Source organism: Pelodiscus sinensis, chromosome 19 (genome assembly GCF_049634645.1).
Source record: "Pelodiscus sinensis isolate JC-2024 chromosome 19, ASM4963464v1, whole genome shotgun sequence".
Taxonomy (NCBI): domain Eukaryota; kingdom Metazoa; phylum Chordata; order Testudines; family Trionychidae; genus Pelodiscus; species Pelodiscus sinensis.
This window is the reverse complement of record NC_134729.1, coordinates 8,582,236-8,609,848: the sequence shown is the minus strand read 5'-3', so window position 1 is coordinate 8,609,848 and position 27,613 is coordinate 8,582,236. Positions and strand designations below refer to the sequence as shown.

Here is a 27,613-nt window from a genome sequence, read left to right as displayed (position 1 = left end):
TACAACACTACACAAAACTTGTATTGCTCGGTCTCCCTGGGCCACATGCTGCAAACATCTGACTACAAGGAAACAAAGGCTCTTATAGCTTCCCTGCCCCAACTTGTCTAGGTATCTGGAGGTAGCAGGTTGTGATTGCTAAGCAGCTGCCCCACCCCAAAGCCACCCGTACTGGGCCAAAGCAGAGTGAGAAATGGCCTTTGCTAGCTCTCACCCAGGCCATTGGAGGCTCCCCTGGAAGACTGGCTGGAGTACTAAGCCACCTGCCTGCAGGCCTCTTGGCTGGTCATGCCCCAGGCCTGGGGCAAGGTAGGTGGATTGCTGAGTGAAGGAGTGAGGAGGAGGTGCCGGGAAGGGAGATGCCTACCCTTTGGGGATGGTGTTAGAAACAGACCAGACCAGACCCTCAGCTCCAGGCAGCCTCAAAGCAGCAACATCAGGGCATGGGGCAGGGAGGCACTGATTCACTTCAGAGCCCTCAGCATGTGTTCTTGGTTCCTCCACCACTTCACCTCCCGAGTGCATTTACCTTCACTCTTGGGCGCAGAGGGCCGCAAGGGGAGCTGAGGCCCAGAGGCTGAGTGACTTGCCCATTTGTCTGGAAATGAGTAACAGGGGAGGGATCACGTGGGGATTACCTGCTGTGTTCCCTCCCTCTGGGGCATCTGGCACTGACCCCTGTTGGCAGACAGGATACTGGGCTAGATGGACCTTTCGTCTGCCCCAGTATGGCCGTTCTTATGCCCAAGGCCATGCAAGGTCCTGTGGCAGAGCAGGGAATTGAACATGGGTCTCCTAACTCCTAGGATAGTGTCTGAGCTGCTGGGCACCTGGCCAGGGGGCTGCCTGGGCTGTGCATGGGCAGATTTGGGAGCCGGGATGCCAGGGTTCCATTTCTACTGTGATGTGGCTGAGAAAAGGCACTTTTGGCCCTTGCTCTCAGAGGCAGGGGAAAGGCTCTGCAGCTGGTGTCTGAAAGGAGCCTGCAGCACCTTGGGAGCCCCATGCCCAGACCCACAGGGCCCCTGTCGTAAGAGAGAGAAGAAGGCTGATTACCAGGTGTCTGCTAACCCCTGAGGCCACCAGGACCCCCACCTGGTCCTCAGCTTGGCAGGCCCGAGAAGGCTGTATTCCCCACCCCTATGAACTGGGAGCTGCGTGGGCCTTAGGAGCATGGTGCGGGGGACTGGCTCTCATGGCTGGGCCTAGCGGCTCCAGATGCAGCCACAGCCCGTTCTCGCTGCGCAGGATCAGCTCGGGTTTGCGTTGCACGGGCCTGCTCTCATCCAGCCGCACGGCGAAGCGCAGCAGCGTCAGCGCCAGCACCACCTTCATCTCTGCCATAGCAAAGTTCTGCCCGATGCAGTTCCTGCAGGAGAGTAAGGGGTGTCTGTCAGCTGGTGCCCTCACCCAGCCAGGGCCCTGCAGGGGACGAGGCTGGAAACCACGTATCAGGAGAGGCTGGGATGCGGGAGCAGGGACAGACAGCCCAGAACCCACTGCATGTGTGGACAGATGGACACTGTGGAGAGCCTAACCCCCTCTGGAAGATCCTCAGCAATTACAGCTGATGGCACCATTGACCAGAGGCCATCTCCTGGGTATCCCACAATGCTTCACTGCAGCAGCCAGGGTGCCAGCAGGGAGCCACTAAGTGGTAGGCAAAATGGGGCAGTTTGTGCAACCTGGGGATCTGAGCCTGCAGGCAGGTTACCTGGGTCCAGCAGAGAAGGGCATGAAGGCCAGAGGGGGCCGGTTCTGGGAGTTCTCTGGGTCGAAGCGGAGTGGGTTATAAACCTGGAGCAGCAAGCACAGGGCATGGTAAGGGGAGGGTGGGGGCAGGGCTGGGGTCCCTGAGACAAAGTGGGAGCAAAGGTGCCCTCCCTGGGCTGCCCATTGGGGCCATGCACTGGGGATGGTCCTGCTTCCCTCCAGTACTCAGAGCCGGCTGCCCCAGTGTGAGTGGGGGTGCAACCCTCACTCCCCACTAGGTGTCTTCCTCTCTGGGAAGGTCACTGGGAAGAGGAAGCTGCTACACTTATGGCACTTCACCCTCAGTGCCACGCTGGGGCACACTGGATTGGCAGTGACTCCCAGGGGACAGCGCCCCCTACTGAGCCTCCCAGCCCTGCTCCCTGCAGCACAGCGCCCCCTACTGCAATGCTGGAGGTGGTGGTGGGGTGCAGCAAGAGCCAAAGGGGTAGAATAAGTGACCAGAGAGATACCTGGGGCTCCGGCCAGACAGCAGGGTTGTGATGTGTCCCATAGATACTGATGAGACAGATGTTCCCTACCAAAGAGGAAACGGCCTCATTACAGAGAGCAGAGGGGAAGGGAGGGGTTGAGTGCATCGGGAGTTATGGGCCCAGCTGTCGTGCCGTGCCCCTGACTGGGGGCAGGGAAGGAGGCTGGTACCTTTGGGGAGGATGCGTCCGTCGTGCATTTTGATGTCCTCGGTGCAGCGCCGGGACACGGCAGTGACGGGTGGGTGCAGGCGCAGACTCTCCTTGATGCACATGGTGCAGAAGGGCATTTGGGACAGGTCCTCCCTACAGAGAGCAGAGCTCAATGCTGTCCCCAGGGGCCCAGTGCGAGCCCATGAGCCAGCTGCTGCGGCTGGGACAGACTTGTATCTGCATGGAGGTGGCCCTGAGGGGATGTGTGACCCTCCAAGGGCTGGACAGTGGCATGCACACCTGAATGGCAAGGCCCTTGGGCACTAGGGAGCAGCCTAGGCCCATCTTGCAGGGGTATCACTCCAGTTCGTAGGGCTGGCTGACATGGAGGGACCCAGTGCTGGGCAAAGATGGGGGGAATGGAGAGGACAGCAGCTGTGCTAACCCTCATAAGGAGGGTGGGGGTTGTGCTGGGACTAAGGCTACGTCTAGACTGCAGGCTTCTTGCACAAGAAGCTTTTATCGGAAGAGATCTTTCACAAAAACTTCTTGCACAACAGCACGTCCACACTGCAAAAGTGCATCGAAAAAGCGATGGGCTTTTGCGCAAAGAGCGTCCAGACTGCACGGACGCTCTCTCGAAAGTAAGCTCTGATTGCTATGCACAGAATGGCCATTAGGACACCTGTGTTTTTTCCTCTTCCCATCCACACATGCCTTTTTGAGAAAGAGCTCTTGCGCAAAAAGGCTTCTTCCTTGTAGAATGAGGAATACCTCTGCCAGAAAAACCCCTCTGTTCTTTTGATTTTTTTGCACAAAAATGCACTTGAGATGTGGATGCTCTGCAAATTTTTCTGAGAAAACTCTGTAGCATAGACATAGCCTAAAGGGTGCGGGAGGCCACCCTGGAGCTTGTGGTCCTGGGTTAGCCAGAGCAGCCATCTCACCATTCAATCTCCTCCAACTCCTTGTACTGCAGTAAGTCCTTGATCTCCTCTCGGCAGCGCTCCTGGTAACTGGGGTGACGCGCCAGGTTATACAGTACCCAGGAGAGGCCACTGGCTGTGGTGTCATGGCCTATGGGGACAGGTGAGCGCCAGGTGAGAGCCACTGGGGGCAGAGAGGGACTCCATGCCCAGTTCAGCTCCCCCTGCCAGCACCTCCTCTGGAGCCTTGCTCCACGGGACCCTCTGGAAGCACCAGCTGGGAACTCCAAGCTCCTGGTGCATGGGGGGGCGAGTGGGGTGACACTGAGCATCTGCCCTCCTCCATTTCTGGGACTGTCTGGCGGTGCTCAGGGGCAAGGGGTTACACCTGTCTTAGCTCCATTTCTTGGAGAGACACGCCCAGGTCACTCAGAGCCAGGAACTGAGCCTGGCTTCTGCCTCACCTTCAGTATCCGTGGAGACCCTTCCCCCAAAAGGCAGCAAGGTCAGCAGGAGAGCCCCCCACCCCCTCCCCAGAGCGATGCCTCACCCTCAAACATGAAGGTGTCTGTCTCGGCTGCAATGTCCTCGTCAGACAGCTCCTGGCCGTCCTCATCCTGAACAGAGCACACGCTGCTGGATGAGTCACCTGGCTCCCCATGGGCACAATCCCCTCCTGCCCCCCAGGGAAGAGCCTGGAGGGACAGGATGTCTCACCCCCAGCTTGGGGGAAAGAGGTAGACCCTGCCCTACCCACAGCCCCAGGCTGGGCTCACCCCTCCCCTGGCCTGGCTCCACAGAGGTGCCAGCCCCATGTCACCAAGTGCAATTCTTACTACTCCTGAGCTGCCAGCCCCATGTCACCAAGTAGCAATTCTTACTACTCCTGAGCCGTCTGCACCAGCACGCCCCACAGCCAGCCCGGGGCCCGTCTGCACCAGCACGCCCCACAGCCAGCCCGGGGCCCGTCTGCACCAGCACGCCCCACAGCCAGCCCGGGGCCCGTCTGCACCAGCACGCCCCACAGCCAGCCCGGGGCCCGTCTGCACCAGCACGCCCCACAGCCAGCCCGGGGCCCGTCTGCACCAGCACGCCCCACAGCCAGCCCGGGGCCCGTCTGCACCAGCACGCCCCACAGCCAGCCCGGGGCCCGTCTGCACCAGCACGCCCCACAGCCAGCCCGGGGCCCGTCTGCACCAGCACGCCCCACAGCCAGCCCGGGGCCCGTCTGCACCAGCACGCCCCACAGCCAGCCCGGGGCCCGTCTGCACCAGCACGCCCCACAGCCAGCCCGGGGCCCGTCTGCACCAGCACGCCCCACAGCCAGCCCGGGGCCCGTCTGCACCAGCACGCCCCACAGCCAGCCCGGGGCCCGTCTGCACCAGCACGCCCCACAGCCAGCCCGGGGCCCGTCTGCACCAGCACGCCCCACAGCCAGCCCGGGGCCCGTCTGCACCAGCACGCCCCACAGCCAGCCCGGGGCCCGTCTGCACCAGCACGCCCCACAGCCAGCCCGGGGCCCGTCTGCACCAGCACGCCCCACAGCCAGCCCGGGGCCCGTCTGCACCAGCACGCCCCACAGCCAGCCCGGGGCCCGTCTGCACCAGCACGCCCCACAGCCAGCCCGGGGCCCGTCTGCACCAGCACGCCCCACAGCCAGCCCGGGGCCCGTCTGCACCAGCACGCCCCACAGCCAGCCCGGGGCCCGTCTGCACCAGCACGCCCCACAGCCAGCCCGGGGCCCGTCTGCACCAGCACGCCCCACAGCCAGCCCGGGGCCCGTCTGCACCAGCACGCCCCACAGCCAGCCCGGGGCCCGTCTGCACCAGCACGCCCCACAGCCAGCCCGGGGCCCGTCTGCACCAGCACGCCCCACAGCCAGCCCGGGGCCCGTCTGCACCAGCACGCCCCACAGCCAGCCCGGGGCCCGTCTGCACCAGCACGCCCCACAGCCAGCCCGGGGCCCGTCTGCACCAGCACGCCCCACAGCCAGCCCGGGGCCCGTCTGCACCAGCACGCCCCACAGCCAGCCCGGGGCCCGTCTGCACCAGCACGCCCCACAGCCAGCCCGGGGCCCGTCTGCACCAGCACGCCCCACAGCCAGCCCGGGGCCCGTCTGCACCAGCACGCCCCACAGCCAGCCCGGGGCCCGTCTGCACCAGCACGCCCCACAGCCAGCCCGGGGCCCGTCTGCACCAGCACGCCCCACAGCCAGCCCGGGGCCCGTCTGCACCAGCACGCCCCACAGCCAGCCCGGGGCCCGTCTGCACCAGCACGCCCCACAGCCAGCCCGGGGCCCGTCTGCACCAGCACGCCCCACAGCCAGCCCGGGGCCCGTCTGCACCAGCACGCCCCACAGCCAGCCCGGGGCCCGTCTGCACCAGCACGCCCCACAGCCAGCCCGGGGCCCGTCTGCACCAGCACGCCCCACAGCCAGCCCGGGGCCCGTCTGCACCAGCACGCCCCACAGCCAGCCCGGGGCCCGTCTGCACCAGCACGCCCCACAGCCAGCCCGGGGCCCGTCTGCACCAGCACGCCCCACAGCCAGCCCGGGGCCCGTCTGCACCAGCACGCCCCACAGCCAGCCCGGGGCCCGTCTGCACCAGCACGCCCCACAGCCAGCCCGGGGCCCGTCTGCACCAGCACGCCCCACAGCCAGCCCGGGGCCCGTCTGCACCAGCACGCCCCACAGCCAGCCCGGGGCCCGTCTGCACCAGCACGCCCCACAGCCAGCCCGGGGCCCGTCTGCACCAGCACGCCCCACAGCCAGCCCGGGGCCCGTCTGCACCAGCACGCCCCACAGCCAGCCCGGGGCCCGTCTGCACCAGCACGCCCCACAGCCAGCCCGGGGCCCGTCTGCACCAGCACGCCCCACAGCCAGCCCGGGGCCCGTCTGCACCAGCACGCCCCACAGCCAGCCCGGGGCCCGTCTGCACCAGCACGCCCCACAGCCAGCCCGGGGCCCGTCTGCACCAGCACGCCCCACAGCCAGCCCGGGGCCCGTCTGCACCAGCACGCCCCACAGCCAGCCCGGGGCCCGTCTGCACCAGCACGCCCCACAGCCAGCCCGGGGCCCGTCTGCACCAGCACGCCCCACAGCCAGCCCGGGGCCCGTCTGCACCAGCACGCCCCACAGCCAGCCCGGGGCCCGTCTGCACCAGCACGCCCCACAGCCAGCCCGGGGCCCGTCTGCACCAGCACGCCCCACAGCCAGCCCGGGGCCCGTCTGCACCAGCACGCCCCACAGCCAGCCCGGGGCCCGTCTGCACCAGCACGCCCCACAGCCAGCCCGGGGCCCGTCTGCACCAGCACGCCCCACAGCCAGCCCGGGGCCCGTCTGCACCAGCACGCCCCACAGCCAGCCCGGGGCCCGTCTGCACCAGCACGCCCCACAGCCAGCCCGGGGCCCGTCTGCACCAGCACGCCCCACAGCCAGCCCGGGGCCCGTCTGCACCAGCACGCCCCACAGCCAGCCCGGGGCCCGTCTGCACCAGCACGCCCCACAGCCAGCCCGGGGCCCGTCTGCACCAGCACGCCCCACAGCCAGCCCGGGGCCCGTCTGCACCAGCACGCCCCACAGCCAGCCCGGGGCCCGTCTGCACCAGCACGCCCCACAGCCAGCCCGGGGCCCGTCTGCACCAGCACGCCCCACAGCCAGCCCGGGGCCCGTCTGCACCAGCACGCCCCACAGCCAGCCCGGGGCCCGTCTGCACCAGCACGCCCCACAGCCAGCCCGGGGCCCGTCTGCACCAGCACGCCCCACAGCCAGCCCGGGGCCCGTCTGCACCAGCACGCCCCACAGCCAGCCCGGGGCCCGTCTGCACCAGCACGCCCCACAGCCAGCCCGGGGCCCGTCTGCACCAGCACGCCCCACAGCCAGCCCGGGGCCCGTCTGCACCAGCACGCCCCACAGCCAGCCCGGGGCCCGTCTGCACCAGCACGCCCCACAGCCAGCCCGGGGCCCGTCTGCACCAGCACGCCCCACAGCCAGCCCGGGGCCCGTCTGCACCAGCACGCCCCACAGCCAGCCCGGGGCCCGTCTGCACCAGCACGCCCCACAGCCAGCCCGGGGCCCGTCTGCACCAGCACGCCCCACAGCCAGCCCGGGGCCCGTCTGCACCAGCACGCCCCACAGCCAGCCCGGGGCCCGTCTGCACCAGCACGCCCCACAGCCAGCCCGGGGCCCGTCTGCACCAGCACGCCCCACAGCCAGCCCGGGGCCCGTCTGCACCAGCACGCCCCACAGCCAGCCCGGGGCCCGTCTGCACCAGCACGCCCCACAGCCAGCCCGGGGCCCGTCTGCACCAGCACGCCCCACAGCCAGCCCGGGGCCCGTCTGCACCAGCACGCCCCACAGCCAGCCCGGGGCCCGTCTGCACCAGCACGCCCCACAGCCAGCCCGGGGCCCGTCTGCACCAGCACGCCCCACAGCCAGCCCGGGGCCCGTCTGCACCAGCACGCCCCACAGCCAGCCCGGGGCCCGTCTGCACCAGCACGCCCCACAGCCAGCCCGGGGCCCGTCTGCACCAGCACGCCCCACAGCCAGCCCGGGGCCCGTCTGCACCAGCACGCCCCACAGCCAGCCCGGGGCCCGTCTGCACCAGCACGCCCCACAGCCAGCCCGGGGCCCGTCTGCACCAGCACGCCCCACAGCCAGCCCGGGGCCCGTCTGCACCAGCACGCCCCACAGCCAGCCCGGGGCCCGTCTGCACCAGCACGCCCCACAGCCAGCCCGGGGCCCGTCTGCACCAGCACGCCCCACAGCCAGCCCGGGGCCCGTCTGCACCAGCACGCCCCACAGCCAGCCCGGGGCCCGTCTGAACCAGCACGCCCCACAGCCAGCCCGGGGCCCGTCTGCACCAGCACGCCCCACAGCCAGCCCGGGGCCCGTCTGCACCAGCACGCCCCACAGCCAGCCCGGGGCCCGTCTGCACCAGCACGCCCCACAGCCAGCCCGGGGCCCGTCTGCACCAGCACGCCCCACAGCCAGCCCGGGGCCCGTCTGCACCAGCACGCCCCACAGCCAGCCCGGGGCCCGTCTGCACCAGCACGCCCCACAGCCAGCCCGGGGCCCGTCTGAACCAGCACGCCCCACAGCCAGCCCGGGGCCCGTCTGAACCAGCACGCCCCACAGCCAGCCCGGGGCCCGTCTGAACCAGCACGCCCCACAGCCAGCCCGGGGCCCGTCTGCACCAGCACGCCCCACAGCCAGCCCGGGGCCCGTCTGCACCAGCACGCCCCACAGCCAGCCCGGGGCCCGTCTGCACCAGCACGCCCCACAGCCAGCCCGGGGCCCGTCTGAACCAGCACGCCCCACAGCCAGCCCGGGGCCCGTCTGCACCAGCACGCCCCACAGCCTGCCCGGGGCCCGTCTGCACCAGCACGCCCCACAGCCAGCCCGGGGCCCGTCTGCACCAGCACGCCCCACAGCCAGCCCGGGGCCCGTCTGAACCAGCACGCCCCACAGCCAGCCCGGGGCCCGTCTGCACCAGCACGCCCCACAGCCAGCCCGGGGCCCGTCTGCACCAGCACGCCCCACAGCCAGCCCGGGGCCCGTCTGCACCAGCACGCCCCACAGCCAGCCCGGGGCCCGTCTGCACCAGCACGCCCCACAGCCAGCCCGGGGCCCGTCTGCACCAGCACGCCCCACAGCCAGCCCGGGGCCCGTCTGCACCAGCACGCCCCACAGCCAGCCCGGGGCCCGTCTGCACCAGCACGCCCCACAGCCAGCCCGGGGCCCGTCTGCACCAGCACGCCCCACAGCCAGCCCGGGGCCCGTCTGCACCAGCACGCCCCACAGCCAGCCCGGGGCCCGTCTGCACCAGCACGCCCCACAGCCAGCCCGGGGCCCGTCTGCACCAGCACGCCCCACAGCCAGCCCGGGGCCCGTCTGCACCAGCACGCCCCACAGCCAGCCCGGGGCCCGTCTGCACCAGCACGCCCCACAGCCAGCCCGGGGCCCGTCTGCACCAGCACGCCCCACAGCCAGCCCGGGGCCCGTCTGCACCAGCACGCCCCACAGCCAGCCCGGGGCCCGTCTGCACCAGCACGCCCCACAGCCAGCCCGGGGCCCGTCTGCACCAGCACGCCCCACAGCCAGCCCGGGGCCCGTCTGCACCAGCACGCCCCACAGCCAGCCCGGGGCCCGTCTGCACCAGCACGCCCCACAGCCAGCCCGGGGCCCGTCTGCACCAGCACGCCCCACAGCCAGCCCGGGGCCCGTCTGAACCAGCACGCCCCACAGCCAGCCCGGGGCCCGTCTGCACCAGCACGCCCCACAGCCAGCCCGGGGCCCGTCTGAACCAGCACGCCCCACAGCCAGCCCGGGGCCCGTCTGAACCAGCACGCCCCACAGCCAGCCAGCAGGGTCCATGGTGGGAACCTAAGTGCAGGGCTAATGTGAACTGGTGCAGTACAACAGGTCCAAGCTGTAGACGAGGGCCCTGCAACACACGTGGTCATTTGGGACAGGAGATTGTGAGGTGACGGGACTGCAGTGAGGAGCTTCCTGCAGTGAGATGCCTGCGGATGCAGGATCATGTAGCAACGGAACCCAGCAGAGTCGTTAGCAGAGATAGAACCAGCAATCGCAAGCACCAGCCTCTGCCATTGAGCCAAAGGGTCTGCCCAGGGCCTGGTGCAGCCGCTGAGGGGATAAGCACTCGGGGGCACTGAACCACCCAAATGCCTCCAGCTCCAGCCTACCTGGCCAGCCCCTCCCCACTTGGTGACCCATGGCTGGGATCTCCAGTTTGGGGACCACCTGTTCTGTGAATCTGGTGAGTGACCTGGGGCAAGCTAGGCAGGGAGGGAACTTGCAGCCTTCTCTGACCTCCCTACATCTATGTGACTCAAATGGGGGGGTTCCCCGTCCTAGGGGGACTGCGGGGCCCCGGCAGGAGCTGCCCCCAGGTCACTCACTCTTGGCAGTTGCTGTTGTAGCTGAAGACACATTTCTGCAAACTGTCCAGGGTCATGAGGCTGACTTGCTCAAACATTTCCAGGGAGGCGAAGCCCAACGCCGCCAGCCGATACCACTTGGTCTGTGGGAGAACAGCATCCGTGAGAGCATGCCCAGGCAGTGCTGACGGGACAGCGTCAGAGACAGGCGTGCGATGCAGACTGGAGTAGTGACAGCGTGGCCAGGTGGGTCCTGGTGCAGCATATGTCCTGGTTATGGGCAGATGTATGGCCACGGAGACAGAATGATAGGCAGGCGGGTGTGTGGCAGGGTGCTAGAGCAGCGCGTGCCATTGGAGAGGGTAACGGGGGGGGGGAGGCAGGGTGCTAGAGCAGTGTGTGCCATTGGGGAGGGTAACGGGGGGGAGGCAGGGTGCTAGAGCAGCGCATGCCATTGGGGAGGGTAACAGGCAGGTGGCAGGGTGCTAGAGATGCGCGTACTGCAGCGGAGGGTAACAGGTGGGTGGGAGGCAGGGTGCTAGAGCAGCACATGCCACACTGGAAGGTAAGGGGCGGGGAGGCAAGGTGCTAGAGCAGCACATGCCGCAGCGGAGGGTAACGGGCGGATGGGTGCTGGAGCAGCGCGTGCTGTAGGGGAGAGTAAGGGGAGGGAAGCAGGGTGCTAATTAAGCGCGTGCCACGGGGGAGAGTAAAAGGGGTGGCAGGGTGCTAGAGCAGTGTGTGCCGCATTGGAGGGTAACGGGGGGGGAGGCAGGGTGCTAGAGCAGTGTGTGCCGCATTGGAGGGTAACGGGGGGGGGAGGCAGGGTGCTAGAGCAGTGTGTGCCGCATTGGAGGGTAACGGGGGGGAGGCAGGGTGCTAGAGCAGTGTGTGCCGCATTGGAGGGTAACGGGGGGGGGAGGCAGGGTGCTAGAGCAGTGTGTGCCGCATTGGAGGGTAACGGTGGGGGGGAGGCAGGGTGCTAGAGCAGTGTGTGTCACATTGGAGGGTAACGGGGGGATGGCAGGGTGCTAGAGCAGTGTGTGCCGCATTGGAGGGTAACGGGGGGGGAGGCAGGGTGCTAGAGCAGTGTGTGCCGCATTGGAGGGTAACGGGGGGGGGAGGCAGGGTGCTAGAGCAGTGTGTGTCGCATTGGAGGGTAACGGGGGGATGGCAGGGTGCTAGAGCAGTGTGTGCCGCATTGGAGGGTAACGGGGGGGGGGAGGCAGGGTGCTAGAGCAGTGCGTGCCGCATTGGAGGGTAACGGGGGGGGGGAGGCAGGGTGCTAGAGCAGTGCGTGCCGCATTGGAGGGTAACGGGGGGGGGAGGCAGGGTGCTAGAGCAGTGCGTGCCGCATTGGAGGGTAACGGGGGGGGAGGCAGGGTGCTAGAGCAGCGCGTGCCGCATTGGAGGGTAACGGGGGGGAGGCAGGGTGCTAGAGCAGTGTGTGCCGCACTGGAGGGTAACGGGGGGGTGGCAGGGTGCTAGAGCAGTGTGTGCCGCATTGGAGGGTAACGGGGGGGAGGCAGGGTGCTAGAGCAGTGTGTGTCGCATTGGAGGGTAACGGTGGGGGGGAGGCAGGGTGCTAGAGCAGTGCGTGCCGCATTGGAGGGTAACGGGGGGGGGAGGCAGGGTGCTAGAGCAGTGTGTGCCGCATTGGAGGGTAACGGGGGGGAGGCAGGGTTCTAGGGCACTGTGTGCCGCATTGGAGGGTAACGGGGGGGGGGAGGCAGGGTGCTAGAGCAGTGTGTGCCGCATTGGAGGGTAACGGGGGGGGAGGCAGGGTGCTAGAGCAGTGTGTGCCGCATTGGAGGGGTAACGGTGGGGGGGAGGCAGGGTGCTAGAGCAGTGTGTGCCGCATTGGAGGGTAACGGGGGGGGAGGCAGGGTGCTAGAGCAGTGCGTGCCGCGGGGGAGGGTAACGGTGGGGGGGAGGCAGGGTGCTAGAGCAGTGTGTGCCGCATTGGAGGGTAACGGTGGGGGGGAGGCAGGGTGCTAGAGCAGTGTGTGCCGCATTGGAGGGTAACGGTGGGGGGGAGGCAGGGTGCTAGAGCAGTGTGTGCCGCATTGGAGGGTAACGGTGGGGGGGGAGGCAGGGTGCTAGAGCAGTGTGTGCCGCATTGGAGGGTAACGGTGGGGGGGAGGCAGGGTGCTAGAGCAGTGCGTGCCGCATTGGAGGGTAACGGGGGGGGAGGCAGGGTGCTAGAGCAGTGTGTGCCGCATTGGAGGGTAACGGTGGGGGGGGAGGCAGGGTGCTAGAGCAGTGTGTGCCGCATTGGAGGGTAACGGTGGGGGGGAGGCAGGGTGCTAGAGCAGTGCGTGCCGCATTGGAGGGTAACGGTGGGGGGGAGGCAGGGTGCTAGAGCAGTGTGTGCCGCATTGGAGGGTAACGGTGGGGGGGAGGCAGGGTGCTAGAGCAGTGTGTGCCGCACTGGAGAGTAACGGGGGGGGGGGGGAGGCAGGGTGCTAGAGCAGTGTGTGCCGCATTGGAGGGTAACGGGGGGGGGAGGCAGGGTGCTAGAGCAGTGTGTGCCGCATTGGAGGGTAACGGTGGGGGGGAGGCAGGGTGCTAGAGCAGTGTGTTCCGCATTGGAGGGTAACGGGGGGGATGGCAGGGTGCTAGAGCAGTGTGTGCCGCATTGGAGGGTAACGGTGGGGGGGAGGCAGGGTGCTAGAGCAGTGTGTGCCGCATTGGAGGGTAACGGTGGGGGGGAGGCAGGGTGCTAGAGCAGTGTGTGCCGCATTGGAGGGGTAACGGTGGGGGGGAGGCAGGGTGCTAGAGCAGTGTGTGCCGCATTGGAGGGTAACGGGGGGGGGAGGCAGGGTGCTAGAGCAGTGTGTGCCGCATTGGAGGGTAACGGGGGGGGGAGGAAGGGTGCTAGAGCAGTGTGTGCCGCATTGGAGGGTAACGGTGGGGGGAGGCAGGGTGCTAGAGCAGTGTGTGCCGCATTGGAGGGTAACGGGGAGGGGAGGCAGGGTGCTAGAGCAGTGTGTGCCGCATTGGAGGGTAACGGTGGGGGGGAGGCAGGGTGCTAGAGCAGTGTGTGCCGCATTGGAGGGTAACGGGGGGGGGAGGCAGGGTGCTAGAGCAGTGTGTGCCGCATTGGAGGGTAACGGTGGGGGGGAGGCAGGGTGCTAGAGCAGTGCGTGCCGCATTGGAGGGTAACGGTGGGGGGGGAGGCAGGGTGCTAGAGCAGTGTGTGCCGCATTGGAGGGTAACGGGGGGGAGGCAGGGTGCTAGAGCAGTGTGTGCCGCATTGGGGGAGGCAGGGTGCTAGAGCAGTGTGTGTCGCATTGGAGGGTAACGGTGGGGGGGAGGCAGGGTGCTAGAGCAGTGTGTGCCGCATTGGAGGGTAACAGTGGGGGGGAGGCAGGGTGCTAGAGCAGTGTGTGTCGCATTGGAGGGTAACGGGGGGGGAGGCAGGGGTGCTAGAGCAGTGTGTGCCGCATTGGAGGGTAACGGGGGGGAGGCAGGGTGCTAGAGGAGTGTGTGTCGCATTGGAGGGTAACAGTGGGGGGGAGGCAGGGTGCTAGAGCAGTGTGTGCCGCATTGGAGGGTAACGGTGGGGGGGAGGCAGGGTGCTAGAGCAGTGCGTGCCGCATTGGAGGGTAACGGGGGGCAGAGCGCTAGAGCAGCGCGTGCCGCAGCGGAGGGTAAACGGGGGGGGCAGAGCGCTAGAGCAGCGCGTGCCGCAGCGGAGGGTAACGGGGGGGCAGAGCGCTAGAGCAGCGCGTGCCGCAGCGGAGGGTAACGGGGGGGCAGAGCGCTAGAGCAGCGCGTGCCGCAGCGGAGGGTAACGGGAGGGCAGAGCGCTAGAGCAGCGCGTGCCGCAGCGGAGGGTAACGGGGGGGCAGAGCGCTAGAGCAGCGCGTGCCGCCGCGGAGGGTAACGGGGGGGGGCAGAGCGCTAGAGCAGCGCGTGCCGCAGCGGAGGGTAACGGGGGGGGCAGAGCGCTAGAGCAGCGCGTGCCGCAGCGGAGGGTACCGGGGGGGCAGAGCGCTAGAGCAGCGCGTGCCGCAGCGGAGGGTAACGGGGGGGGGGCAGAGCGCTAGAGCAGCGCGTGCCGCAGCGGAGGGTAACGGGGGGGGCAGAGCGCTAGAGCAGCGCGTGCCGCAGCGGAGGGTAACGGGGGGGCAGAGCGCTAGAGCAGCGCGTGCCGCAGCGGAGGGTAACGGGGGGGCAGTGCGCTAGAGCAGCGCGTGCCGCAGCGGAGGGTAACGGGGGGGCAGAGCGCTAGAGCAGCGCGTGCCGCAGCGGAGGGTAACGGGAGGGCAGAGCGCTAGAGCAGCGCGTGCCGCAGCGGAGGGTAACGGGGGGGCAGAGCGCTAGAGCAGCGCGTGCCGCAGCGGAGGGTAACGGGGGGGCAGAGCGCTAGAGCAGCGCGTGCCGCAGCGGAGGGTAACGGGGGGGGGCAGAGCGCTAGAGCAGCGCGTGCCGCAGCGGAGGGTAACGGGGGGGGGGCAGAGCGCTAGAGCAGCGCGTGCCGCAGCGGAGGGTAACGGGGGGGGCAGAGCGCTAGAGCAGCGCGTGCCGCAGCGGAGGGGAACGGGGGGGGGCAGAGCGCTAGAGCAGCGCGTGCCGCAGCGGAGGGTACCGGGGGGGCAGAGCGCTAGAGCAGCGCGTGCCGCAGCGGAGGGTACCGGGGGGGGCAGAGCGCTAGAGCAGCGCGTGCCGCAGCGGAGGGTACCGGGGGGGCAGAGCGCTAGAGCAGCGCGTGCCGCAGCGGAGGGTAACGGGGGGGCAGAGCGCTAGAGCAGCGCGTGCCGCAGCGGAGGGTAACGGGGGGGGGCAGAGCGCTAGAGCAGCGCGTGCCGCAGCGGAGGGTAACGGGGGGGCAGAGCGCTAGAGCAGCGCGTGCCGCAGCGGAGGGTAACGGGGGGGCAGAGCGCTAGAGCAGCGCGTGCCGCAGCGGAGGGTAACGGGGGGGGGCAGAGCGCTAGAGCAGCGCGTGCCGCAGCGGAGGGTACCGGGGGGGCAGAGCGCTAGAGCAGCGCGTGCCGCAGCGGAGGGTAACGGGGGGGGGGCAGAGCGCTAGAGCAGCGCGTGCCGCAGCGGAGGGTACCGGGGGGGCAGAGCGCTAGAGCAGCGCGTGCCGCAGCGGAGGGTAACGGGGGGGCAGAGCGCTAGAGCAGCGCGTGCCGCAGCGGAGGGTAACGGGGGGGGCAGAGCGCTAGAGCAGCGCGTGCCGCAGCGGAGGGTAACGGGGGGGCAGAGCGCTAGAGCAGCGCGTGCCGCAGCGGAGGGTACCGGGGGGGCAGAGCGCTAGAGCAGCGCGTGCCGCAGCGGAGGGTAACGGGGGGGGGGCAGAGCGCTAGAGCAGCGCGTGCCGCAGCGGAGGGTAACGGGGGGGGCAGAGCGCTAGAGCAGCGCGTGCCGCAGAGGAGGGTAACGGGGGGGCAGAGCGCTAGAGCAGCGCGTGCCGCAGTGGAGGGTAACGGGGGGGGCAGAGCGCTAGAGCAGCGCGTGCCGCAGCGGAGGGTAACGGGGGGGCAGAGCGCTAGAGCAGCGCGTGCCGCAGCGGAGGGTAACGGGGGGGCAGAGCGCTAGAGCAGTGCGTGCCGCAGCGGAGGGTAACGGGAGGGCAGAGCGCTAGAGCAGCGCGTGCCGCAGCGGAGGGTAACGGGGGGGCAGAGCGCTAGAGCAGCGCGTGCCGCAGCGGAGGGTAACGGGGGGGCAGAGCGCTAGAGCAGCGCGTGCCGCAGCGGAGGGTAACGGGGGGGGGCAGAGCGCTAGAGCAGCGCGTGCCGCAGCGGAGGGTAACGGGGGGGGGCAGAGCGCTAGAGCAGCGCGTGCCGCAGCGGAGGGTAACGGGGGGGGCAGAGCGCTAGAGCAGCGCGTGCCGCAGCGGAGGGGAACGGGGGGGGCAGAGCGCTAGAGCAGCGCGTGCCGCAGCGGAGGGTACCGGGGGGGGCAGAGCGCTAGAGCAGCGCGTGCCGCAGCGGAGGGTACCGGGGGGGCAGAGCGCTAGAGCAGCGCGTGCCGCAGCGGAGGGTAACGGGGGGGCAGAGCGCTAGAGCAGCGCGTGCCGCAGCGGAGGGTAACGGGGGGGCAGAGCGCTAGAGCAGCGCGTGCCGCAGCGGAGGGTAACGGGGGGGCAGAGCGCTAGAGCAGCGCGTGCCGCAGCGGAGGGTAACGGGGGGGGGGCAGAGCGCTAGAGCAGCGCGTGCCGCAGCGGAGGGTAACGGGGGGGCAGAGCGCTAGAGCAGCGCGTGCCGCAGCGGAGGGTAACGGGGGGGCAGAGCGCTAGAGCAGCGCGTGCCGCAGCGGAGGGGAACGGGGGGGGGCAGAGCGCTAGAGCAGCGCGTGCCGCAGCGGAGGGTACCGGGGGGGCAGAGCGCTAGAGCAGCGCGTGCCGCAGCGGAGGGTAACGGGGGGGGGGGCAGAGCGCTAGAGCAGCGCGTGCCGCAGCGGAGGGTACCGGGGGGGCAGAGCGCTAGAGCAGCGCGTGCCGCAGCGGAGGGTAACGGGGGGGCAGAGCGCTAGAGCAGCGCGTGCCGCAGCGGAGGGTAACGGGGGGGGCAGAGCGCTAGAGCAGCGCGTGCCGCAGCGGAGGGTAACGGGGGGGCAGAGCGCTAGAGCAGCGCGTGCCGCAGCGGAGGGTAACGGGGGGGCAGAGCGCTAGAGCAGCGCGTGCCGCAGCGGAGGGTAACGGGGGGGCAGAGCGCTAGAGCAGCGCGTGCCGCAGCGGAGGGTAACGGGGGGGCAGAGCGCTAGAGCAGCGCGTGCCGCAGCGGAGGGTAACGGGGGGCAGGGCCCCAGGGATGGCTTTGGCACGGCGGGCGCACTCACGTGCATGATGTCAGTGCTCTGGTTGAAGATCTTCACATAGGGCTTGAGGATTTCGAAGTGAAAGGCGGGCGTCAGCATGCGCCGGTGCCGGGCCCATTTCCGACCATTGCTCAGCAGCAAGCCATCCCCTGAGACGACAGGCACTCAGCGCAGAGCCCTGGCTCGGCCCCCGGCACCCAGCCCCCGGCACAGCCCGCTGGGTGTTCAGTGAGAGCCAGCCTCCATGGGGCAGCCATGAGTGTGCACGTGGGCTGGAGTTCAAGTGTGAGTGTGAACACGGAGGGGTGTGCATGTGCTGATTCATGTGTGTTTGTGGGGGCACGTGGGCCTGCGTGTGCATGTGTTTGGTGGGATGTACATGGAGGTACATGTGAAGGTGTGATGCCGTGAACACCCGTGTGCAGATGCCCATGGCTATGTCATGAGTAGCCATGCCAGAACACAGCCCAGCAGAACAGAGCTCAGAAGGTCACTCACCCAGCCAGGGCTTTAGGAAGCCATAGAACATGTAGTCCTTGGGCGCAACGTCAGCTGTTGGGGAGAGCAGAGAGGGTGTGATCCCAGCGCCAGGCTCAGACACACACGGCGGAGGGGGGCAGAGAGGGTGTGATTCCGGCGCCAGGCTCAGACACACACGGCAGAGGGGGGCAGAGAGGGTGTGATCCCGGTGCCAGGCTCAGACACACACGGCGGAGGGGGGCAGAGAGGGTGTGATCCCGGCGCCGGGCAGAGACACACGGCAGAGGGGGGCAGAGAGGGGGTGACCCCGGCACCGGGCTCAGACACACACGGCAGAGGGGGGCAGAGAGGGTGTCATCCCGGTGCCAGGCTCAGACACACACGGCGGAGGGGGGCAGAGAGGGGGTGACCCCGGCACTGGGCTCAGACACACGGGGGGGGGGGGGGATGCTCAGCCACTGGGCCCCTTGTGGTGTGGGAAAGGGTACAGGAGTCTGTCCAGCAGCTGCCTGCTCCATGGGCTCTTTGCACCCCCCCGTCAAAGGAGGCCCTGGCAGACATGCCAAGCCCTGCTGGGAACCCTGCTCCTCTCCTGTGCAGCGGGCCAAGGCAGAGCCTGCCAGGGCAGCAGGACAGGCCCCGGGAGAAGGGAGAGCCACACAAGTGGGACCAAGCGCTGAGCCATCGGGCCTCTCATTCACAGCCACGGTCACCAACCCTCACTAGTGCCTCCCCCTTGTTCCCAGCACCACGCAGCCTCGCCCGCTCCTTTGGGACCCCTGTGCTCCCAATGGACAGCTGGTGGGCGCGATCAGACCCACTTGTCTATTACCCGGGACCTCAGCAGGGCTGCAATGACCCTCTGTCCCCATGGGCCACTGGCCCAGATGCTGAGGGCCGCTCCTGCTAGGCTTCAGCCAGCAGCCAGGGAGACATGGTGCTGGCTACAGCCTCTACCCTAATGTCTCTGGGACCAGAGGGACTTCCTAGAGACCCTGGGATGGCAGCCCCCTGCCAGGCTAGCACCACAATTAGCAGCTACATACCAGGCCAAGTTCTGCCGGACCTGAGCCCTTCCGGCCAGAAGCCTCCTCCTCTAGGGAGCAGCCCTCTCATGGCAGGGCCTTGTCCCAGGGCCACACCGGAGGCACAAAGGTTCAAGCACCTGGCAATCCAACCCCCCGCTGAGCTCCTGGGCAGACAGACGCACACACATTCCTGGCACTGGGCCACCCTCGCTACCTGACTCCAGCAGCACGGGCTTAATGGCCTCCGGGTGGAAGAGCCGCAGAATGGGACACCAGGGGCCAAACCACCAGAGGCAGGAGTGGCTGTAGTGCCCAACCAGCTCGTCTACGCGCTGCAGCCCCTCCTCCGTGTTCTGAGCCTACGACAAGGAACAGGGGTTAGCCATGGGCCAGCTGCAACTCGCAAGGCCTCTGGTCAGGGCTTCGTGCTGGGCCAATGCAGGAGCAGCACCCCAGGCAGATGCCCTGCTGGCTCTTCTCACGGTGCTTCCAGCGTCATTCCGCATGGCAGGGGAGAGACAGCCCGCACCTGGCCGTGGGCTGCATGGGGCCCACTCGGGGCCCCCAGCTAGAGGGTACTCATGCAGGGCAGAACGGGGGCTTGGTGGGAAGTGTGTGCGCACTAGACATAAGCAGTCACACAGGCCTCCCTGCACAGCTCTCCGGCCCATGCCTCTCCGCGACCCAGCAGAGCCGAGCAGGACACCACATGCTGCAATGGACACAGTGGACACATCGCTGCCCTGGCCCAGCACAGACAGGTCTGCTTCAAGGAGCAACCCCCCTGCACAGGCCCAGCCGCTGGCTGAGAGCTAAGGCCAGACCTCCCCTGGCGTTCTGCCAAGCCAACCTGGCATGGGGCAGGGAGCTGGACTCTGATCCCATTACCACATCAGCAACAGGACTACTTACGGAGTTCCACGTTACTGAGCCCAGGCCTAGCCACTGGACAGTGGGCTGCTCAAAGGCCTGGACTGGCGGCAGCGGCTGTGGGCCGTGTAAAGGGCTGGCGGGGGGCGGTGGTGCAAGGGGCTGGTGGCGGAGGTGGATGCACAAAGGGCTGGCGGGGGCGGTGGTGCAAGGGGCTGGCGGCGGAGGTGGATGCACAAAGGGCTGGCGGGGGCGGTGGTGCAAGGGGCTGGCGGCGGAGGTGGATGCACAAAGGGCTGGCGGGGGCGGTGGTGCAAGGGGCTGGCGGCGGAGGTGGATGCACAAAGGGCTGGCAGGGGCGGTGGTGCAAGGGGCTAGCGAAGGAGGTGGACGCACAAAGGGCTGGTGGGGGCGGTGGTGCAAGGGGCTGGTGGCGGAAGTGGATGCACAAAGGGCTGGCGGGGGCGGTGGTGCGAGGGGCTGGTGGCGGAGGTGGATGCACAAAGCGCTGGCAGGAGCGGTGGTGCAAGGGGCTGGCGGTGGAGGTGGATGCACAAAGGCTGGCGGGGGCGGTGGTGCAAGGGGCTGGCGAAGGAGGTGGATGCACAAAGGGCTGGCGGGGGCGGTGGTGCAAGGGGCTGGTGGCGGAGGTGGGTGCACAAAGGGCTGGCGGGGGAGGTGGTGCAAGGGGCTGGCGGCGGAGGTGGATGCACAAAGGGCTGGCGGGGGCGGTGGTGCAAGGGGCTGGCGGCGGAGGTGGATGCACAAAGGGCTGGCGGGGGCGGTGGTGCAAGGGGCTGGCGGCGGAGGTGGATGCACAAAGGCTGGCGGGGGCGGTGGTGCAAGGGGCTGGCGGCGGAGGTGGATGCACAAAGGCTGGCGGGGGCGGTGGTGCAAGGGGCTGGCGAAGGAGGTGGATGCACAAAGGCTGGCGGGGGCGGTGGTGCAAGGGGCTGGCGGCGGAGGTGGGTGCACAAAGGGCTGGCGGGGGAGGTGGTGCAAGGGGCTGGCGGCGGAGGTGGGTGCACAAAGGGCTGGCGGGGGAGGTGGTGCAAGGGGCTGGCGGCGGAGGTGGGTGCACAAAGGGCTGGCGGGGGAGGTGGTGCAAGGGGCTGGTGGCGGAGGTGGATGCACAAAGCGCTGGCAGGAGCAGTGGTGCAAGGGGCTGGTGGCGGAGGTGGGTGCACAAAGGGCTTGCGGGGGCGGTGGTGCAAGGGGCTGGTGGCGGAGGTGGGTGCACAAAGGGCTGGCGGGGGCGGTGGTGCAAGGGGCTGGCGGCGGAGGTGGTGGTCGCGGAAAGGGCTGATGGTGGCAGGGCCCTTTCCTGTGTTGGTTGCTTTGGCTCTGTACTCTGGGCTCTGGTGAAGCTTCCAGAGTCATTTCTCGAGCACCTTGCAAAGGCTGCATTCAGGGAACGAGCAAACAGGCCCAGCTCAGCTCTGTGCGCCCTTGGCCCTGCGGGGTCAGGCAGCAGCCCCCACTGGCGCCAGAGTAAGGTGTGGGAGGAGCTCAGCGCCAGGCCTCAGAAGGGGCAGGGCCTCAGGAAGTCAGCCCTTCGCACTGCCCAGACGCTTTGAATCTCTGGGCCTTGGGGCAATTGCCCCCTTTGCTCGCTTCCCCGCTCAGGCCTTCCTGGAGCAGGTCTAATGGGTGGCTGAAGCACATTAAAGGGAGCAGAGACGTTGCCTCCGAAAGGGGGCAGGAGAAGTTGGAGCAGGCACCTCAGGCCAGGGCGGAGTCTGGCTTCAGCTCACTGCATGTCTTCTGCTGGCTTGTGTGCGCCCAGGCCCCTGCAGACACAGCCCCAGCAGTGTGCACACCGGGAAGGAGCCTGTGCTGATGGTGCTGGGAGGCAGCTGCGCAGAACCTCCCCCCTCTCCTGCCCCCACTGACTCCTCTCACCCCCCGGGGGGCATGGCACTGAGGGCGCTGGGAAACTTGCCCAGGCAGGAGCTGTGCTCCCTGAGCAGCAGGGAGGGGGCACGGGCAGCCAGGGATACCTGCATTGCTGGTTATCACACCCTGCCACTGGAACGTGTGCGTCTGCCCTCCCAGCTGCTCTTGCAAGGCCACTAATGACCATGCAGTGGGGAGGCAGCTCTGCTTGCTGCCCCCAAGGCATTGAGCCAGGCAGTGCCTTTGGCCCTGTCCCCAGCCCTCCCACTGCCTGGGGAGTTTCTTTGGCCCGGAACCCCGAGCACAGCACTGCTGGAGCTAGGGCCACAGTCCCAGCTACGCACCACTGGCTCTCCAGGTAGGAGACAGGCCCTGTGCCTGGGAGAGGAGCTGCTAAGCTCTGCAGGCTGGATGCGATGGCTCTGGTGGAGTGAGGGCTTACCCAAGGCTCCTTGGCAGCTCAGGGGCATCATCTTCCCACTTCTCAAGGTGGAGCAGTAGCTGTGGGGAGCTTGCAGTCTGCAGCCCCTGGAGGTGCTCTGCTTGCACCTGCCCTCCTCACTCCCCAGGGAGGATTCTGACTAGGGTAGGGTCAGACTCTGCCCTATGCCCTTATGGCAGCAGACAGCTTCTGGGTGTCCCTGGACCCAGAGAGCAGCAGGGGCTGGCAGGGCTGGACTCCTCCAAAGATTGTCAGCTGCAGCTTTGTGTAGCCCAGGCTCAAGGAAGAGCCCCATGAACTCGCCTCTCTCATGCAACGGCTGCCAGGCAGCCCCAGGGAGCTCTGCAGAGTCTCTGGCTTGTGTAACATGGGCAGTCAAATCAGAGGAGCACTTCAGCCTCTCCTGGTTTGGCTCACTCTGCATACAGCGGAGACCCACTCCAGTAACCAAACCTCAGCCAGCAAGGCCAGAAGAGAGAGCTGGGCATGGGCGGTGCCCATCCCAGCAGAGCACAGCCAAGCTGGCCAGGAAGGATTGGTTTGCTCAGGCAGAGAGCTTGTCACTGGTGTCACAGGGCCTGCACTGAACATATCAAGAGAGGAGTGAAGCAGCAACCAGGAGCAGAGGGAAATCCAGGCTGGGCAGTGCAGCCTCCCAGGAGTAACTGCTGGGAGAGAGCCAGCTCCCCAGGTCTCTGCCAAGCCCCTGGGTGCCAGTCCTACACTGGGGAAGGGCAGGAAATCCTTCATATGCTTGATGTTGCACTGAGGGGAAGGGACGGGCTGGGATCTGTCCTTCAGGATGTTCACAGGGAATTGTGTGTCACTCAGTGGCCAGCCAAGCCGCCAGGGCGGAGTTCCTGCAATGCCCAATCTCACACTATTGGCTAGGCACTTCCTGTAGCCACAGCAAAGGCGACCCAATAGGCTCAGGGGACACTCAGCACCGATGCAGGTAGAGGCACTAGGGGGCAGCTGGCTAGCTGGGCAGACATGGGGCTGGGCCAGGGAGTATGAAAAGGGCCAGTGGGGAGCAGAAACAGCTTCTAGGGATGGTTCCCTTAGCTCCCTGCCACTGGGCAAGTGTCCTGGGTCACCCACCATGGCATATCCCACACTCAGCCTGAGGCCCCGCCTGGAGAATGCAGCAGCTGAGTGCAGGGCCCTGGATGGGGAAGGGGGCCATTCATCCCCCCACTCTGAAGGAGGCCGGAGTCCCAGCTGCCCCCCCCCCCATTCCTGCCCCACCGGTGCCAGGGTTGGAGCCAGGAGCTGTAGCAAGGGCCCCATCCACAGCAGAGTGGGGAGCAGCAGGGTGGCCAATGCCTCTGCCTCCAGCTCAGGCCCTCCTCGTTGGGCCACCACTGCTGTGAAGCAGGAACTCTGGGGTCAGACCAGGCATGTGCTGAGAGCCAGGTGGAGCTGTCCCAGGAATCAGGTCTCCTAACCCTGCTGGGTCCCAGCCCCATTCCCACATGGCTGATGGACGCCATGCAGCATGGCTCCCTCAGTGACCCACCATGCACAAGCTGGAAGCAGGGCACAGGAGATGCTAGCCCCTCCCTCAGGGTAGGCAAGGGTGACTCTTCCCAGCAGGGATCTAGCCATGTCTCAATGACAAGGAGAAGTAAGGGGAAGAGAAGACACCCCAGGTGACAGGGCACCTACCATCCCCAGGTGTCCCAGCAGCCAGTTGCGACGTGGGGGCTCCGGGAAGCAGCGCAGCCGCTGGCAGTTCACATAGTAGCAGTGCCAGGAGCTCCAGAGCCAAAGGAGGGTGCGGAAGAGCAGGGCCACCAGGGTGAGGAGCAGGGCGGAGACGGCGGAGACACGGAAGGGGGTCCCCTGCAAGCTCAGCAGCTCCTGCACCCAGTCTGTGAGCAGCAGCATCCTGTGGGGAGACAGGGCTCCATTATAGGGGGTGGGGGGAAACAGCACCAGGAAACAGAGCAGCTCCATGCCACAGAGGACTTAAGGCAAAGCCTCCCAGTGAGAAGGGGTCTCTCAGTTCACAAACAGCAGCCACCCCCAGCTCTGCTGAGACCAGAGCTCAGCGTGCAGCTGGAAGCAGAGTGCAAGTCAGGGGGTGATGGAGAAGCCAATGAAGAGAAGAGGGGGCAGGGCCACCACGGGGCAGTTTGACCCAGTGTCCCCATTTGAGAAACCCCCAAAGTGAGAGGCCCAGCAACCTGCCAGCAGCAGGGCGAATACGGGTGGGCCTGCTTTTCATGCTTCTGCCTTCCCTCAGTGGAATGGCTTTTGGGAAGACAAGGGCCTTAGCTTCAGATTCTGCCCTTGTCTCCCTAAAACCTCTGTGCAGTCCTGAAGGTGGTTATACAATCCAGCAAGTGCAGCTACCGCACTGGGATCCCAGCAGGCTCTGAGCACTGACTGCTCCATGTGCATCTCCCTAAGTTCTCATGGGGGCCAGCGGGTTGGTTAACTAGGCCAGCTGCTGAGCCACAAAGCCATGGCCAGAACTGCTGTGTCAGGTCCTGCTCTCCTCACAAGGAGGCCCCTTGCTCTGCTGCAACTGGCCCCTAGGAGCCACAGGGACTCCATGCCGAGGACATGGAGCCAGAGGTGAGGCAACCTGGCTCACTTTACAGTTACATTATTCCAGCAAAGTTTGCTTAGACTTCTTCTCTGGCCTTTTCAAATGACCACAATTAACAAAGGTCCCCTACTTTTCTGAGATTTTTCCACATCTTGCTGCAACTTAGCCACAATTGTCTAACAATCCTCCCCAAATTGGAGCAGGGCTTTAGCTACGATGGCTCCTCTCCTGTCAGCACTGCCTTCCCCTCCCATGGCCAGCAGCCTCCCCCCAGCTCCTGTCCCCAGCCAATAGCCTTTCCTGCTCTCCCCTCCCATGGCCAGCAGCCGCCCCCCCCAGCTCCTGCACACAGCCAACAGCCCTTTCTGCTCTCCCCTCCCATGACCAGCAGCCTCCCCCCCCAGCTCCTGCACACAGCCAACAGCCCTTTCTGCTCTCCCATCCCATGGCCAGCAGCCTCCCCCCCCAGCTCCTGCACACAGCCAACAGCCCTTTCTGCTCTCCCCTCCCATGGCCAGCAGCCCCCCCTCAGCTCCTGCACACAGCCAACAGCCCTTTCTGCTCTCCCCTCCCATGGCCAGCAGCCCCCCCTCAGCTCCTGCACACAGCCAACAGCCCTTTCTGCTCTCCCCTCCCATGGCCAGCAGCCCCCCCATAGCTCCTGCACACAGCCAACAGCCCTTTCTGCTCTCCCCTCCCATGACCAGCAGCCCCCCCCTCAGCTCCTGCACACAGCCAACAGCCCTTTCTGCTCTCCCCTCCCATGGCCAGCAGCTCCCCCTCAGCTCCTGCACACAGCCAACAGCCCTTTCTGCTCTCCCCTCCCATGACCAGCAGCCCCCCCTCAGCTCCTGCACACAGCCAACAGCCCTTTCTGCTCTCCCCTCCCATGGCCAGCAGCCCCCCCTCAGCTCCTGCACACAGCCAACAGCCCTTTCTGCTCTCCCCTCCCATGACCAGCAGCCCCCCCTCAGCTCCTGCACACAGCCAACAGCCCTTTCTGCTCTCCCCTCCCATGACCAGCAGCCCCCCCCTCAGCTCCTGCACACAGCCAACAGCCCTTTCTGCTCTCCCCTCCCATGGCCAGCAGCCCCCCCTCAGCTCCTGCACACAGCCAACAGCCCTTTCTGCTCTCCCCTCCCATGGCCAGCAGCCCCCCCTCAGCTCCTGCACACAGCCAACAGCCCTTTCTGCTCTCCCCTCCCATGGCCAGCAGCCCCCCCTCAGCTCCTGCACACAGCCAATAGCCCTTTCTGCTCTCCCCTCCCATGGCCAGCAGCCCCCCCTCAGCTCCTGCACACAGCCAACAGCCCTTTCTGCTCTCCCCTCCCATGGCCAGCAGCCCCCCCTCAGCTCCTGCACACAGCCAACAGCCCTTTCTGCTCTCCCTTCCCATGGCCAGCAGCCCCCCCTCAGCTCCTGCACACAGCCAACAGCCCTTTCTGCTCTCCCTTCCCATGGCCAGCAGCCCCCCCTCAGCTCCTGCACACAGCCAACAGCCCTTTCTGCTCTCCCCTCCCATGGCCAGCAGCCCCCCCTCAGCTCCTGCACACAGCCAACAGCCCTTTCTGCTCTCCCCTCCCATGACCAGCAGCCCCCCCTCAGCTCCTGCACACAGCCAACAGCCCTTTCTGCTCTCCCTTCCCATGGCCAGCAGCCCCCCCTCAGCTCCTGCACACAGCCAACAGCCCTTTCTGCTCTCCCCTCCCATGGCCAGCAGCCCCCCCCCCCAGCTCCTGTCCCCAGCCAATAGCCTTTCCTGCTCTCCCCTCCCATGGCCAGCAGCCCCCCCCCCCCCCAGCTCCTGCACACAGCCAATAGCCCTTTCTGCTCTCCCCTCCCATGGCCAGCAGCCCCCCCCCCCCAGCTCCTGCACACAGCCAACAGACCTTTCTGCTCTCCCCTCCCATGACCAGCAGCCCCCCCTCAGCTCCTGCACACAGCCAACAGACCTTTCTGCTCTCCCCTCCCATGGCCAGCAGCCCCCCCCCCCCCCCCAGCTCCTGCACACAGCCAATAGCCCTTTCTGCTCTCCCCTCCCATGGCCAGCAGCCCCCCCCCCCAGCTCCTGCACACAGCCAATAGCCCTTTCTGCTCTCCCCTCCCATGGCCAGCAGCCCCCCCCCCCAGCTCCTGCACACAGCCAACAGCCCTTTCTGCTCCCCAGAGGCCATGTGTAGGGATGGTCACAGGGGGTCGCATGTCCCATTCCCCCCAGATTTCTCTCAGGGTTTATATCAGCTGGAGACATCAACCCCTCCCAAGCCACAAAGGCTGGGTGGGGCTGGCTGCCCACCTCTGCCCTCCTCACACAGGCCCGGGCTATGCAGTTATGGAGCTTCCCCTGGGTGGGCAGAACTCTTGGAAGCTGAACAAGCTAAGGTCAGTATGCTGCCGAATGCTGGTACCTTCTCCAGCAGTGGCCTCAGCACCTCTTCCTGGCCCACGGCCCCGGCACAGCAGGCTCCTGCCCCTGCCCACCTGTCTCAGGGCCACCACAGGGAGCTAGACTTTGACCCTGCAGACTACATGAAGTTTCCCCACAGTTAGAGCTTCTCCTGGACCCCAAGTCCGGCATGTAGCTGGCTCTAAACTTTTAGTCTCAGCACCCACAGCTCCTGCTTCCACTGCACCCCCACAGCCGGTGCATTTGCTGGGCTCTGGGTGTGACCGCCACTCCCCACCTGCAGCTTATCTCCCCAGTCCAGGCACTGGCTTCCTTCTCTGCTTACAGCCCCCCTGGCCCTCAGCCGCTGCAGCCTTTCCCGGGGTCCTAAAGATGGACAAGCCTCCAGCTGCTGCCCGTGACTGAATAGCATTAACCATAGGAACACCTGCCCCGAGCCCCTCTTCCTGCCCCCATCGTCAGCTATGGGTCACCTCTACTGCCCTGACCCACCGCTCCCCCACCCAGCTAGCCACCCGCTTTACTCCCCCGCCCCCGATCTACCAGCTCTGCCTGCTGCCCCCAGCCCACCCCCCACGGACACTAGGGCGGGCTCATGCCGCGCAGCGCCAGGGACCGAACCAGCGGCCGCGTTCACCCAACTCGGAGAGAGGCGCTGGCTGCCCGGGCTCGGAGCGGCCTTTCCAGCGGCGGCAGGCGGGACTCCGCTTGGAGAGAGGCCGCAGCTTCCCCTGGGGCCCCCTGTGCCTCTCCGCCGGGCCGCGAGAGCCCGGGGCCTCTGCTATGGCGGGGAGGGGCAGGCTCAGCCTCCGGCGCAGCCAGGGAGCCTGCGCGCAGGGGCGCGGCACAGACCCAGCTGCCCTCCGGGAGCCCATCCAGAGCAGGGTCCAGTTCAGCCAAGCCCTCCCTTTGCAGCGCTGCACGCACAACCTGCCTTCCCGCT

The 27,613-nt window shown here is 67.3% G+C and overlaps 1 protein-coding gene across 1 annotated transcript; it reads right to left on the bottom strand.

Annotated features, from left to right (window-relative positions):
* On the bottom strand, positions 1–27,585 carry CYP4F22 (cytochrome P450 family 4 subfamily F member 22). Its single transcript, XM_075903387.1, has 13 exons — positions 27,313–27,585; positions 23,375–23,597; positions 18,713–18,857; positions 17,489–17,542; positions 17,012–17,139; positions 10,244–10,365; positions 10,028–10,098; positions 3,873–4,034; positions 3,344–3,473; positions 2,416–2,549; positions 2,226–2,290; positions 1,715–1,797; positions 1–1,369 (listed from the first exon to the last, which is right to left on the bottom strand). The coding sequence occupies exons 1-13, from the start codon at positions 27,543–27,545 to the stop codon at positions 1,141–1,143; spliced, it is 1,779 nt and encodes a 592-aa protein (XP_075759502.1). The 5' UTR covers positions 27,546–27,585; the 3' UTR covers positions 1–1,140.
* Between the last annotated feature and the right edge of the window lie 28 nt (positions 27,586–27,613).

What these genes read in the sequence shown, in the direction of transcription:
- CYP4F22 (XM_075903387.1), bottom strand. Translation starts at nt 27,545, where the DNA reads ATGGGCTCCCGGAGGGCAGCTGGGTCTGTGCCGCGCCCCTGCGCGCAG. An exon ending in CTTCCTAAAGCCCTGGCTGG is followed by an intron (nt 17,140 to 17,488) that starts GTGAGTGACCTT and finishes CTGTCGTCTCAG; the next exon opens with GGGATGGCTTGCTGCTGAGC. An exon ending in GAGTTGGAGGAGATTGAATG is followed by an intron (nt 2,550 to 3,343) that starts GTGAGATGGCTG and finishes TGCTCTCTGTAG; the next exon opens with GGAGGACCTGTCCCAAATGC.